The following is a 17,074-nucleotide window of genomic DNA, read 5'->3' on the forward strand; positions in this document are numbered from 1 at the left end:
TAGCTAATCTAGCTAGATAGTCGCGAAAACGAAGCACTTAAGTTCGAAAATTTGAACAGTAAGACAGATTTTATTGCGGTTTTCTGTATTCGATTCGTTAGTTAGACCGTTGTAACAAAAATTGGTTTATAATAATATAAAAATATGCAATTTGCATAATTAATATGCATTTTATAGTTGTATTTCAAATTGACTGCAAATAATCAATTCACAATTCGGTTAACAGTGATTCGTTAACCGTCAATAACGTAGAATAGAAATACCATTACGAGCTCCAACTGGATTTCAGCAGGCATGGAATAATTAGATGGATATAACAAAACCATAGTAAAAAAACCAATAATTTACAAAATATTGTTCAAATATGAATGAATTGTCCAATAAAAATAGCCTACTCTAATGGTCCTAGTTATTCCAGTTTTTTTTTATTGATTTAAGCCTGCTTAAGACTACCATATTGACTGCTTAACGTCATTAGTCATTTTCCCAATACTGAATGTTCTCTGTTTAGAGGGTTTCTAGCATTATGTAAAATTTGATTTTATGACAAGTATCTCATGTCTCATTATTTTTGAATGTAAGTATACATCTACAAAATTCGGGGATAAATACAAACAAAAATTAAATTGAAGAAGGTAAAAACGTGTATATCTATATTTTCACATGAAACTTACCTGTATATTGGCGTTTGTTCATTTTTATACCATACAATCAATACAACACTATCGTTTACTGTTGGTGGTGTCAAATCACATGGTAATAATGCTGTTCCTTTATTTACTGCTTGTACGTGTAACACAGTACCCCCTGTGAACAAAAATTTATAAAGTTAGATACTGAAAATATTATATACCATACTTTTTACTTATATGAGATATCGATTTTTATTTTTATCCTAAAACAAAAGGTTTATAGTGTTTTCTGTAGGTGATTAGAATATTTAAAATATTTTTCAGGAATTATTTAGATTCTCTACTCTGCCAAAATTTTGTATCTGTAAATTTTATAGCGATTGTGAACAATTTTATACTCTATTCTATGTATTACAGGGCTGTACATATATTTTTATTGTTTAATTATTTATGTTTAAGGTTTTATTTTGATTTGTAGTCTTAATTGTTTAATGATTTATGTTTTAGTGCTACAACATGAAGATGATTACCAAGACAATCAAAATCAGTCCAGCTAATTATTCACAAAACAATCTGAACAATAATATTCTTCAAATTTAATTGTAAGAAAAAAGACGAAGTACATTCGTCCTTAAACGTGTAGAAAAACTGTATTTGGTCCCTAGTACATGCAGACAAACATAAAACTTTTCTGTGGGCTGAGTCAGAGTTAAGTTTGCTGATCACATAAATGTGTTGATTTTGTTTATAATACTGGAAATAGTTGCCAAAAGACATACCTAATTAATTTTGGGATTTAATTAACGAGTTATATTATTTACAAGGTAAGCTACATTTAATTTTGTGTAGATATATCTATACAGAATGATCTAAGTTACAGAATAATTCCAATAAATGTTGAATAAGACTAAAATAAAGAGAATTTTAGCTTATGGTCAGGAAAGCTTTCTTATCTTGATACGGGGTATCAAAATTTTGGAAGAATAATAATCGATTTGTGAATATGATAAAAACGCTTGCTAAGAAGGATTGTTAATTTGGCATTGTGGGCCAAAACTTATTCGTGATTAAAGTCTAAAAATCTATATATAAATGTGACCTTGTTTCGAGAGAAAATCTCTAGCGGTGCTGAAATTTTGTATCTAAAAACCCTCAGTATCTGAAAAGAACATGTTCTCGGCTATCAATATATAAAAAAATTTTCATTAATGTAAAATTATCAAAAATTTGATAAAATCCATCTGTTATAGCTTAAAACATCCTGTACATATGTAGGAATGGGGAAAGTTGTGTAAATTAAAGGTGATATTGGCCACATCTTTACTTCGTTGTACTTCAAAAGTATTTTCGTAGAATTTTAAAGAAGTTTTTTTTTTCTTTCTTAAAAGGATCATTGAAATATATTCGTGGAACTTAAAATATATATCTACACATATTCGTAGAATTTTATATGTGCCTACTCGATGAATTTCTAAGAATAATTTAAATATTAATTGCATATCGAAGGTCATGTTCTATATATTTTTATTCTAATATGTTTTATATTAAAAAAAATTTATTGTCTGAATATTAAAAAGTAGATCAGGTGGGAAAGTAAAAGATAAAGTTATTGTTAATACTTGCTTCATATAATATAGATCTTGAGAGCCAAATCAAATGTTTTTAGAAAACACAGATCTTCAAAAATGAAAACCAAAATTTTTATTGTAAATCAAGTATGTTCAATAATAATTTAATTCCTTCAACACAATTCTAGATAGTGCCAATTTTCGTTGCCCCTTTTAAACGAAAATTTTTGAACGCATATTACCAGTAATACATTTAATGCTTATGTTTTAGATTTACCTTAGAACCGTATTGTATATACGAGGTAAGCACATACACGTATATCGCACATTACTACATAAATGGGTAGTAGCTGTCTGTGATCCGACTACTAAGTTCTTTATGAACTCAGCAAAAATATTAATATAACAATAAAGATTAATAAAAAATTTATATTGTAAAAGTTTTTATAAAATTATATATTGTTACTTCAAAAATAATTTATTGCATAATGTATCCCTGTACATAAGCAGTTTTCTTGGTGGCGAAAAAAGTTATGTGGGCATGGCTAAATATTAAACTAATAACTTAAAACCCACCAGCACAATGATTTTTGTAGCTCTAGTTTATGGTACATAGACTTTAATCTCAGTGGTGACTCTTTTTTTCACGATTCTCAGTGGACAGATTTTTTTTTCCATAGTGATATCAGTTGCTTCTTCAAGAGTATGTAATATCACCAATCAGCTTTTGCGGCAGTACAAATTTAACTTGCCAGCATTCGTATTATGAGCATTTTGCTCACGCTCGATTTAAAACATAAATAACTTTTACTTTTCTAAAGGTATATATGGTTGAAATTTTTCTCTCTTAATATCAATAAACCCTTTTCATGAAAAACAAAAATTTTTTTTGATAATTTTTTATGAAAATATAGGTCGATTTTTTTTTTGCCTCCACCGCACACGTGATCTGTGATGTCAATCCGACAAGCAATGACAATAAAATAGTGTCAACAGTTGTATTAATTTATCACTAGTATCAACTTTAAATGAAATCAAACCAACTTTCGTGTAACATCGTGTGTTTCTGGATCGTTTTCGCCAATTTGAATTTTAATGATTTTCATTGTCTGTTTTCTCGGTCATATGGCTTCAAAAAAATCGGGGAAAAACATTAACCCATTTTAGAATTCCATATAATTTTATCTATTTTCGAATTAGGACAGAAAGTATTTTTCGGTCTATTTTTTCCTAAATCCATTTTTCAAATTCTTTTAATCTATCTATCTTTGCAATTTTTGGGTCTCTAAAAGATGTTTCTAAAGACAATTAACATACGTTCATTTGTCACATCCTAATATAGAAATAACTAAAAACTTATAGATTTAGATTTATAATCAGATTACAAAGACAGACTTTAATAATAGCAGTTAATAATAATAATAATAATTCATATAAAGTTCATATAGCATCTAATTAAGTGTTTTATATAAATAAATTTTAAACTATCAACTGTGTAATAACGTTAGTTAGTTAGTCAAAACTAATGTAATAATGTATATTGTATTGTTTATTGACTTTACTCTAGAAATTAATTTTACTTCCAGCCATTTGGTTATTATTATAAATATATGAGTGTATCTTTTGGTATTATTACACTACATGTACAAAAATATTAAAATTATTCATATTTTAATATTTATAATTTATTTATTCATTATTAAATTTTGTTTGCAATTTTTATAGAATACCAAATTTAAATTGCGAATGATAAAATAAAACTTTATAAATACATTTTTTGCTTAATAAAGTTTCCAAAAATCACAAAAAGTTCCAAGGTCATTGAGCTTTTTATTATTCTTTTATCGTTCAAAGTTGGCTGAAAAAATGATGAATCATATAGGTTATCCTTTTCAATTGGATATTTCTATATCAAAATTCTGGAAAGTGTGATAAAAAACTATCTAAAATATTTAGACAATCCTGTAGTTTATAATAATACCATAAAAATATAAGGTTGTCGATGGTATAAAAACAAAATTTTAATTTAATTATGAGTTCATCGAAGATCAATCAATTGATGAACAGAGACTATAGTTAGAGTATCGACGATTGAAGAGAGATATCTATATTATAAAATTTATAAGCAGCAGCACTTTCAATGAATGTAATATATATATTTGTAGTTGCGTGGTATTGTAAATTTATTGTCTCAACTCGAAATCAACTAAAATTCATCCTTATATAAATTGATCAGTGTTTTGTAAGAAAATGGAAATGAATTTTCGAAACTAGTCGTATTTTTACAAGTAGATATTTGTTTTTATTTCCATAAATTTTCGGAAAATGATAATTTGCATGAAATCCTTAAGGTACAATGATACACACATTTAATTTTTTGGTGACTGTAATAAAAGCATAAATATGTAAAATACTTACGCTACACACTTTGTTATTATTCCTTTAAAATCATAATTTAAAAGGAATTATCTGGGTAGTGTGTGTGAGCATGCAAGCAACCAGTTCATCGTTGTGTAGTCTCGACCCTGAGCACATACTGAAGCATAATTTTTATGATTATTTATGTTTGCTTTTTTGAGGATTGGCAAGTTTGGAAACGACAAAAATTCAAGTTTTAACTGTGACTCATGTAACGAATATTTGGAAATCATGTTATTCGATCCTTTGCTTTGATTTTCATATTTATAAAATTATACAAAAGGAAAACTTAATAAGAAAAATTTGAAAAATAGTATGCAACTTTCGGGTTTCAATTTACTTGCTTTTCCGAGAAATTCAAACATGCCCCGCTATTTGAAAAATTACTTTCTTTTTACATAATTCAATTATTTTTTTTTTACATAAATAGCAGACAAAGGCATCGTCATAATGAAATTTCCCCAAATTTGCCACAGTAAAATTTTATTAACTTACTACTATAGGAAATTATTGCAATGGGTCAGATTTTCGAAATTGAAATTTTCACCATACCTTTACGTTTCATGGTTAGGACAAGCCATTAACACTAATTTGGAGAACAAGTATGTGTGTGTGTGAGTGAGTGAGTGAGTGAGTGAGTGAGTGAGTGTGTGTATGTGTGTACGTCCGTAGATATTTTTTTCGTCTTCGATATCACGCGAACAAAAAATGATATTGACTTCGTTGAGGTGTCGATCGATGTGCATTAAAGGCAATATGATCCGAAAATAATTTCATAACTTTCGATCAAGTAGTTTCGAATTGGTCGAGTTTTTATTTTTTAAATTTTTTATAACTTTTTATTTTGCTGGAAAGTTCTTCGTGAGAACCTCAAGGATCGCACCAGACTCTATCGACCTCTTGTTTTTACTTATCTTTGAAATGGCATAGAATTGGTAACATAGAAATTTCGTTTCTTTGTGGACTCACTGTCTAATGGTGTAGTCTAAGTATATGTATATATGTTTGTATGCTATATATTTTATTATATCCTATGAAAACTTGATGTTGTTGCAGTTTATTTATATTACATGCAACAGGAATTATTTATCTATGATTATAATATGGGTACCGAAGAGAGAGTTTTGAATTATGAACATTATCTTTATTTTGTTTTTACAACAACAGCAAAATACTAGAAAGTACAGAGAAATGGTGGCTAGATATAGCTGCAAGTATGTTTCATGCTTACTAGTAAGCTAAACGTTTACATGGAGAAATTTTTACTGATCATATTGTGACCAACATTTGAAAGACAGACTGTTTTGAAAATATGAAACAAATATATACGTTTTGAAAAACACTTATTATGAGATAGCCAGGGTTGTATGAACTTTCACTATATTTCAATCAGGTCTACTTACTTACTGCTCTTTTGAAAAAAAAATACACCAATGAAGATTGACATCCTATCATTCGCTCTACAGACAAATCAATAATTTGGGAACTATACTTATTTTGTATACCATGTGCCACTTATTTTGTGGCTGTACATATTTCCGAGTCTTGTGTTACCAGTCAAAATTTCATGTCAATTCATTGAATAATTTTCGAATTTTGTGGCCACATGCGTACGTATGCTGAATTTTTATAAAATGGCTATCAAATACCCCGCTTCGCTAACAATTTTAACTTAAAAAGCAAAGACAATCGCGTTATAATTCTCACTGATTCTCCTTTTTAATCACAATTTAACTTTCTAAAGGTGAAATAATTTTTAAAATCTATTAAGTAGTTATAATTCAAAAATGACGAATTTTTGTACGAACTATCATCCCCTTTTCACCACTAAAAGGGCGGAGTTTCATACAAAATTTTATTCCCTACTTGATCTCCTTAAAGAATGAATTTTCATAAAAAAGTGAAGTATGTCTCCCCAACCATGAGCTCTTCTGTCAATAATTACATTTCTAACTTCAAAAACCATAAAGTTCTTTCTATCCTTTTTTTCAAACTGTAAGGTGATAAGTTTCAATAAAAAACAAAACATGTCTTTCATCAATTGTCTTAAAAGATTGTTTAGATTGCCCGCAAACTTTGCCCCCGTTTTTCTCGCACTTAAGGATATATATTCTCGGATAATCCTTTCTTATCAGATGCCTACGTCAAAAAAAGAACACAGCCTCCAAGTTTCAGGTCCCTACGATCTGAGATTTAGGTTGTGAGTGGATCCGACAGCATTTTATATATGTAGATGCGATGAGGTAAAAAATCCCCGTGTACTAATAAACTAAATAGACTACGTATCTCATAATAGGGTAATTCTAAAGCTTAAAATTTTAATCGGTGAAAATAAAATATATGTACATCCATCCACTACCACTACGTTTATGTTGAAACGTTTTCAACGTAAATGACATACGGTAACGTGATTTAAATGGTTAAGATTACATTGAATGATAGGATTTTATGTGTCGTTTGAGGACTTTATTGAGGGAAACATGCTGTATGAGTACATATATTTTAAATATTTATTTTATAGACGGATATATTTAAACAGTCAATAGACAATTTATGAAGATGAGCTAAATATATCACAGCCTTTTGAAGTAGCGAGTATCATCCGTGCGGGGAGGAGGGTACACTTACATTCTCCTGTCTTGAAAGAAAATACACAGAAAAATATAAAAAATTCATTGTCTTGTATATTTCCAAAAATAATCGATTGAAAATTTTATTTTCTAGGGTAAATATTAAATTTATTTGTTTTTCGAAAATCTTTTACAAGACCAGTAGCTGAAGCTACCTTGAAATTTTCAACTGCTTGTCTTATATAGTTTTGGAGAAAATGAACATCAAATTTTGTCTTAAGTAGGCCCTCTTGAAATTTTTTTCGTAAATGTAATTGTTTACGAGAAAATGTTTCAAACAAAAGTTCTTTTTTTAAGACCCAAGACCTAAGTAACTTATTTACAAACTCAACCTGAGCACGCTTTACAAATTTCAGCTTGATATCTTCCTTCATTTATGAGTAATCATGTTTACGGACAGATAGACAGAGAAACAACCGGAAATGGACTAATAAGATTATTTTATGATATCATATATAGTTGCCCGCCCTTCTTCTAAGTTTTTATCATACTTTTTGACCCAATATGTCTTTAAATGACAAAAATTTGACCTTCCCATATAAGTTAATAATCAATCCAATATCGTTTAAGTAAAATATTTCCTAGAATTTATGTAAAATTGAGCAACTGACATTTGTGTTATAAAAACTCTGAAATCATTTAGATTAATCCCGAGAATTAAAAATTGGATACTTTGGCAGAGTTTGGAACTTTGGTACACTTTCTCTTTGTCACAATTTGGAGCTTTGGTATACTTTCATCGAGGATTTGCTGAAAAATTGAATTTTGAATTCAATAAATTCAATCTATTTTCTTGGTCGAAAACAATTCTTCAGGGTAAAACACGTTTTAGAACGACGTGTTAAAAAATGTAACATTATTCATTCAGTTGATTCTTCAGTTATAAGACTATTCAATTTCAAAATCATAGAAGTGTCTTCTCAGACGTTCTTCTTGTATATGATGTTTAATTTCTCAAGAGAATCAATGAACATTGTTGCTTTGTAATTGACAAAATACGAAACATTGTTCTCTAGTTTCTACGTTATGAATTATTTAGAGAACGTCAAATGGGACTGTACTTCAATTTTTATATTTAAAGAACTAGCAGGCGAGAGTGTTATACCTAGGATCAAAATTTTCTTAAATATGTTTGTAAATTAAATATGGATTAGCAAAAGTCCCACTAATTCGAAATGGTTTAGATGGAATGTGATTTAAGGTAGTACGAGAGCCAAGACAAGTTTAGACTAGACATGTGGTTGAAATTATTTGTTCCTTATTTTCAACTTTGATGATGAATTTTGTTATAATTTCTTTGTCTTATATTGTAAAGTTATAGCATAATTTACCATCAAAATTGGAAAAACTATATATTTTATAATTTGTGTCTCCACTACCGTGCTCATACATCTTTAATTAGTCGGGCAAAACAGATTTTTTTGTTATTCAATAATTTTTCATATTTAAAAAAAATCAAGCTTTTTATTTCAAATTACCCTGTTTCTCGCATTAAAGCAAACATTCCTTAGGTTGTTTTCTTTTCGATCAGTCAACTGTGTCTTCATAAAGTTGATACCTCATCATAGTTTATTTTCCGAGAAACTGAACTATATTAAAATTATATCCAGGATACTACACCTTACCCTTTATCATTTTTTTTTCAATCAGAAAATACGAGAAAAATCCACTATGCAAAATGTAAATGAAAGCATCATAATTAAAACTAATTAACCTAACTTAATGAACAGGAGCTTATATTTGTGGTGAGCTCATGCAAAGCTCTTTTGCAAAGTTTCAAAAAGAAACTTCAACGTACTGGGAATCAGTATTTTATTCCATTTGGTATTAATTGGTTGATATTGATTTGAGCCAAGTTTTTCCGATATAAGATGAAACGATATCATTATTTTTCATTTAACGGAAAATGGACTTACTTTTCATCAAATAAACATTCTCTTTATTGAGATATGTTATGGATTATAATAAATATTTTAATGTTTTTAAAATATAAATTAAATAGTTTTGTTAAAAAGTCTTCAAGCTATAGAATATTAGTCTTACTTTATACTAAAAATAACCCTTCAATTTAATATTAACGTTGAATTTAACTTAATACATAAACCAAATGGTCGTTATAACAACAGTAGAATATAACCAAACATTTGGTCGTTCAATAAATATGGTGATAATATTAAAGCAAAATATGGTTCCGTATATGTTGTACGGGCGAACAAGTGGATAAAGAGAATAATTATCATACAGAATATTGCCAACTTTTAAAATGTTGTAAGAATGTGAAAGAGTATGCCTTGTTGCTACATTGCTACATCATTCATTTTTCAAAATTTGAATAGATTCATTTTTCAAAATTTGATTAGAAAATTTAACTTTGACATTTTCAATAGGTACCTAGGGCTAGAGGCTTCATCTTTTCAGTGTCACCTGCCCTTCCTTTAGTTTTCAACAATTTTCCATTAGGTTTGTATCAATTAAAAAAAAAATCGACAAATTTTTCTGATACGGAACCCTTAACTCGCACTTGAAACATATATAAGAACAATCTTCATTGAATTACCTTTTTCCTTAAAACTTTTTGAAAATCGTCGCCAATCTTTTAGTAATTTCCAGGTACGTAACCCTAAAGTTGAACTTGAAACATAACGAAGGACACTCTCCAATAAATTAGCTTTCAAACAAAACCAAAAATATCAACATCGGTTCTTTCGTTTAGGCACTACGATGCCACAGACAGACAGACACACATATATAGCGATCAAACTTATAACATCCCTTTTTTTTTAGTTCGAGGATTAAAAATACGAAACTTGGAAACTTCTTAGAGAATGGTCTAACACTTCTGCAATTAAGTTTTGTCTTTGGATAACTACGAAATCACACTTGTGGTAGTTTATCTAATATCTTGACGGTTCTTTTTTTATAATGTTGATAATGGAAAAGTTATAAGATTTTGTTTATCTTAAATGAAAATCATTGTACAATACCTAAATACATTCTAACTTTATACGTAGATACTTATATAGCGACATGCACACACATCACTTTATACTAAGTTTTATGATTGCACAGGTAGTGAAGGTTTTTATTAAAAAGTTTTTTTCTAAATAAAATATTTAATGTTTTTTAATAAATTATATTTATTTTTGTATCAAGTAAAATATTACTTACCACTTTCTAATATAAATAATAAAAATACGAGGTACTAGTAGCAGGTACTCAATTAATTCGTATACTTTACGCAGAGTTATTTTATTCAACAAAATAGCCTTGATATATTGTGTAAGATTTTAAGTTCAAAATAGACATAAAGCTTCATTAATAAGAGAAAACAGGTCGAGTTAGATATCGGTGAGGAAGTTCAAAATTGATATCTAGAAAATTCTAGGTTTCATTTCTTAAAACCCAAACCACCCCAGCATTGAAATTTAAATTCACCCCTTTACTTGTGATACCTCATTTGAAAGGGCATGCAATTGTCTCTTCAACCATCGATCGATTAATCCTTCAGATAGACCATCCAGAAGGTGAAATCATACATTCTTTCTTTTGTGCAGTTTATCTTAAGAATCAATCGATCGATTTCATTTTTTCTGTCATGGTTGAAGAGACAATTGCATGCCCTTTCAAATGAAGTATCATAAGCAAGGAGGTGCCATTTGAAAGTTGGGGTGGCTAGAAGCGAAATGGGGAAACCGAAAATTTTCAAGGTATCATTTTTAAACTTCTCTCTCGATATCTAAATCGACGTATTTTCACACAAAACAATAAACACATCTGGTCAAGAGTTATTAAGTGTGGATACTTGAAATGAACGCACTGTATGTAGCCTCTGCTACGTATAAAGTTTGTGATCTTAAAAAATATTTCGTATCAATAATAATTTCAACCATTTATGAGAAAAGTTGGAAGGCCCACGTGTAGATAAAACAATAAAAATAAATTTTTAGGCCTTGGTATACATTCCACCACAAATCTATTAAAATAAAAACAGAAAGTTTTTCTGAAATAAAATTAATATAAATAATATGAACATAATATATATAAAATAAAATAAATGTAATTTAATGGAATTGACCATTTACAATATCTATAATTTTCTTGTCACATACATACCCAGTTCACAGTTATAATCATAGTTAGTAATATCAAGAGAAAAGATTATAACAAAAGTCGATACACATTATGTGGTTCTTAAGTGTACAGTGTGTATCAGGGAGATAAATACGTCATTACATTAGGCATACTATCTATGGTTTCTTGGAGTCGTGAATATATGTCAACGTAGGTACCCATGCATTTTGTACTATATGTAATTTTATATTCTTTGATCATAAAACCAGATAAACCTTAAGGCGATTGTAAACCTACAGTATCTATTGTAAAAAAGTTTTGGTTTATTGCACGGTACATACACATAAACCAAATACATGCGCTTTGTTGTCAAGTAATGAGTTATTTTTGACTTTACAAAACCACGAAACTCAACTAAAATATATAATATATTGTGTGCAAGTGATGCTTATAAATTTGATAATATAGATATCGCTCTTCAATCATCAATTCTCTAACTGTAGTCGTCTCTGTTCATCAAAAGATGAATCTTTGACGAACTCATAATTAAATAAAAATTTTGTTTTTATATCAACGGCAACCTTTTATTTTATGGAATTATTATAAACTACAAGATTGTCTAAATATTTATGATAGTTTTTTATCACACTCTTATCCTTTTATCCAATTGAAAAGGGTAACCTATATGATTCAACCTTTTTTTTAGTCAACTTTGAACGACAAAATATTTGGAATGGAATTTTTTGTGATTTTTGGCAACTGTATTAATCAAAAATGTATTCATAGTGTTGTGAAGTAGTCGAACAGTCGAGGCTCAATAAAATCTCGACCAACTCAAATCTTCCCAATTAAGGGGCTTGGACTTGTTTCTTTCTTTTCATATTTTATTTAACGCAGTCGCGTTTTTATTTTTTTAATTATTTATTTTATTCACTATGAAAGAACGCCAATAAAACCAATACCTAAGTCATTTTGAAAAATATTAATTTACCCATAAATAAAATAATTAACTAAATCTTTAATAAGGAATATATTGGTATTTAGATCTCCATAGATCAAAATGTATTCCCAAATATTATGAAACACAAACTTACAATATTTAAGTAGGTATTATAACCGAAACTAACATGAATTTTCTTGAACATAATATCCAAATGAGCAATTTATAAATGAAGCACCATGTAAATAACTAAACCACATTAAATAACAACATAGATCTTACCACAAAACAATAATATATTTTGTATTGTTCAAAAACATGTTATTGCTTTTATTGTTATTATTGTGATTATTATGATTATTATATGATGGGTTTTTTATTTAAGGTTTTGTTCTTTCATTCTGAACTGGAATGTTAAACGAAAAATAATAATAAAAAAAAAATATATAAGAAATATTATTGTATATTACTTACTTACAACAATTTTATGTAACTTATATAAATAAACCAACTTTTACATTTATTTTCTTTTTTTTTTTTTTTCATTTATACTGTATTTGTTCCTTTATTTATTGTGTTTCAAAAGTTTTTTAATAACTACATTGTATTATATGTATAGAAATAGGAGACGCAAAGCACATTGAAAAATCAATCATACATATTTATTATACTACAATTTCCTTTTGTAAAGAAGCTTCCAATCTAATTTTCTAAGCTGTGAATAATGGTATAATATTCTGGACTTTGAGATAAACAAAGCTACACGCAAAAAAAAAATTTCAATATAAGGTATATAAGGTAATTTTGACCCAAAAAGTACAAAATTTGGATGCATTTGATGACTGGTCGAATAGTTCTTGAGATACGGACTAAAATCGTATAAGACTAATATAAAATAATAAATGAATTTAAATAAATTAAAAGATTAATTATTTCTTTGTTTTTTATTTACCGTTGTTTTTTGTGACACTTTGAATATTTTTATGCACATAACTTGTACTCAACAAATAACAAGAAAAAATTATAGTAAATATAAGAGTAAAAAGAATTTTTCAAAAGTTATTGTTATTTTTTCAGTTGAAACAAAACAAAAAGTCGACATACATTTTATATAGACAGTACAACTTAAATTATTATTCTTGATAAAGTACGAGTTTCAAAAGAAATCTTACGGTCATGTTCACCAAGATAAACAGAAAACAAATTTTTTTTAATATTGTCGTCAATAATTGTATTTATCATTAATGAAATCGTCTCAAACTTTGAAACTTTTTTCTTTAAATATATTTTTGTACCATCTCAGAAAAATAAGTCTTTACAGGAATATGAATTATATGAAGCCATCATAATAGAAACAAACCTTTAAGAACATTTTTATAACTTTAAGAATTAAAAAAAATTAAATAATAGAAGTAGCAAAAATGCTACAAAGAAGGTTGTAGAAGACGAAAGGTAATTTTAAACAAAAAATTCCCTTTAAATTCTAAGTAGTTTGTCAACTTTAAAATCCACAATCAACATTGTATTAATTACTTCGTTTCTTAAGATGCTTAAATAATTTTATTGGTTTAATGACAACTTTAAAAGAAAAGTTTGAAAGATAAATGAAATAAATAAATATATTTTAATAAATATGTTTCTACATTTATTGGATAATGGTATAAAAAAAATGTACAATGTCATACAAAAACAAGAAACCACTCAATACCATGGCAACGAGTCGATTTTTCCCAATTTTGGAATTGGGAAAACGCTATCTTTAAGGAAGTCACTATATGTTTAACTATATCATAAATTTTTTCGTGGCTATTGAATTAATTTTATTTATTTAAAGAAGAAGCATGGGTACTGATATTTACCAAAATGAGTCAGATAGCTCCTATCTTGGCTGCAATAATGGCATTTGTTGAAATTACTTCAACCATAAACACTACCAGTCTTATTTTCAGCTATTCAAATGGTTATAAATACCATTTTAATTGAATTTGTTTTGCATTTTTATCAACACAAAATCAAAAAAGTCTCGTCACAAAATGATCTTTATCATTAAATGGCAATCAAGTCCAATTAATGTAATTAAAAAAAAAAATTTTTTCGAAGTAGACGAAAATCGAAATGATTCGAGTAACGGTAAATTGTTGCTGAAAAAAGTTCCTGAACTTATTCGCAGATTCAAACTAAATCGAGAAAGGAGTATTAGAAAGTTTATTTTGTTTTATATTGGTATGAAAAATTAATGATTCTATTTGCTGTTTTTTCAGAAAGTTCAGAAACAAATACATAAGACATTAAAGAAATAAGGTAACACTTCGATACGTGGATTATTAACGTTATTGAGGACCGTAATGTATATTTACTTACCATAAAATCCTTAAAACTTCAATCTTTTTTTATATATTTTTAATTGAAAAATGTAAATAGAAGATCCTCTTATTATTTTCTTTTTCAACAATAATTTTCTAAAAGTAATAATAATTAATATTTTATTATTTGAACAATATTTTATCATCCAAACTTGTTTCGTATTTATCGATTTAAAAGTTAAATATATACGAATCTAGGTAAGCAAGTATTAGAAAGTTTTCTTTGTTTTATATATCTTTAAAAAAAATGAGATTCTTTTTCTTTTGTTGTTTTTTCTGTAAAGACATTCTTACATTCTTTCTGTCAGATCTTGATGGTTTACGTAAAAAGATATACGAGAAATATAAAATTTGTAAATTTCATAGATGTGCATATTCATAGAGGTATGCAAATTTATTTTTAAACTGATAGAAAATTATCAGTTCAAGGTTGTATCTTGAATGTTTATGTGTTCATCATACTTAATGAGGCGGAAAAGTTTAAAAATAATCTTACATATAAAAATGATTCGCTGAATGTGTTGCTAAACGCAAATCTCGAGAGCAACTGAATCGATTTCACTAATTCTTTTTTTATATAATTTTCCTTGAAGTGCGAGGAAAAAGTCTAAAAACAACACTTTTCTATATCTCATGCAGAAGATTCGTAATAGGTAATAACTAAAAGTCAACTTGAACTTTAATACCATACCATAAAGTTCAAGTGTTAGTAGAGGGGTTCCGGGAAAGCAAAACAATTGAGTGACGTTAGTATCGTATAATTATTAATGTCAATAAATGTACTATAGTAACATTGCTCAAAAACAAATTGTCTATGGTAAAATGTAAATTGTCTGTGGACCCAACTCTATAAAACCTTCTTGTTCTTTGAGATCATGGTAGAATATATTGGAATAAGTATACATATAGCGAACGAATGATGATACAAAGAATATATAATAAATATACAAAAGTACGAACAGCTAAGTAAAGAGGCATCCAACCAGCAAATATAAGCCCTACAGCAAAATAAAATATTCTCATTTATAACAAACTTATTTAGCAATGTTTGTCAAGAGACGTTCTGGAAATAAAGAACAGAATGATAGAGTTCATTTATTTATAAGGTATATGTACAGGATGCTTTAAACTTCATGTCATACTCTAAGAAGTTTACGTTTTTGGTATTATTTTTTCAAATTTTTTGTAAATATTTTTGAAGTGAAAACTTCTTTAGGCGCATCAGACGATATGTAATATATGAATAATAAATAATTTTTGGTAGGATAAAATTTTTATGATTTCACGTCAGCCGCATGCTATGAATATATTTACAGATATAACACCGTAATCTAGGAAACTAAAAGTTTTATTAATCGAAAAAGCGACACCTATATAATAATAACTAAAGCTGTACAATTAACAATTAACTAAGTTATCTGATCTTTGGTAACTGATTACTGTTCATAGATGGCGTTTTATATTAAATTTGAAAAAAAGACAGTTATTTCAAAGTTTTAAGTTTTTACTTCCGCCGACATATACATCGATATCCTTTTTATGACAGCGATTTCAAAGGATGTTTTATAGAAAAGTTGTTAAGCTTTTCTTTAAATGAAACAGAGTATTTTCCGTTGGTGTGGATTGTAAGAATATAACATAATAGAAAGCAATTGACTAAATATTTGAAATTAGGCTTTTTTAAGTCTTTTCCAATATAATTTAGTTAACGTCTCTGTTTATTTGTAAAAAAAAAAAAAATATGAAAACCTTACCAGAGCAAATATATCTGAAAATGTATAAATTTTGTTAATTTAACAGATGATTCTTGAAGTTGGAACACGCTAAAAGGTTTCAGTTCTACGAATCAGTGTAAACCATTCTAATCGAACCTTTTAACCAAATTTTTCCTAAACTTTTTGCGATGTATTTGAGACATTCTGTTCATGTAGATACATTGTACAGAGGTATTTACGGATGTAGTTTATACTTCTCGAACAAATTTACAAATATCTTTTACCATTTACAATAAACATACAGGAAGTTATGCTAAACAAAAAGCATATAAAAATATATGTATTATGCTTTGAAGTACATGTAAAATATGGAGCTATTCTTTTAGATTATAAAGAAAATACGCAAAAATTATTTGAAAAAAATTTTTTTCTACAAAATTTACATGTGCTTTTATGTTTTATGAGTAAATGTTCAAAATAATTATTATTTCATTTACGAAAGTTATTTTGGTTGCAGCTATGGATTGCCCAAGAAAATATGGCTAGTTTTTTTTCTGACTACAGACTTAGAGCCACTGCACAAAAGTTCCAGTTATTTGTTACAAGTATGGCGAATCTTAATGGGGCAAAATACGCAATTGTGGAAAGGAAAATGATTGTCTTGATTAGATCGATCGATTATGAATAGAATTTGTCGGTTAAATAACGTTCTTCAATCAATTTTTATACTTGCCAAG

At 27.8% G+C, this 17,074-nt stretch overlaps 1 protein-coding gene across 1 annotated transcript in view; it reads right to left on the reverse strand.

Moving 5' to 3' along the window:
- Positions 1 to 555: 555 nt before the first annotated feature.
- The window catches only part of LOC123292521, a 733,416-nt gene continuing 716,897 nt past the window's right edge, over positions 556 to 17,074 (reverse strand). The window contains exons 3-4 of the mRNA XM_044873235.1: positions 675 to 807; positions 556 to 589 (exon numbers count right to left, since the gene is read on the reverse strand). Of these exons, the coding sequence (XP_044729170.1) occupies positions 556 to 589; positions 675 to 807 (167 nt within the window). The remainder of the gene's footprint in view (positions 590 to 674; positions 808 to 17,074) is intronic.

Source organism: Chrysoperla carnea, chromosome 2 (genome assembly GCF_905475395.1).
Source record: "Chrysoperla carnea chromosome 2, inChrCarn1.1, whole genome shotgun sequence".
Lineage (NCBI taxonomy): Eukaryota > Metazoa > Arthropoda > Insecta > Neuroptera > Chrysopidae > Chrysoperla > Chrysoperla carnea.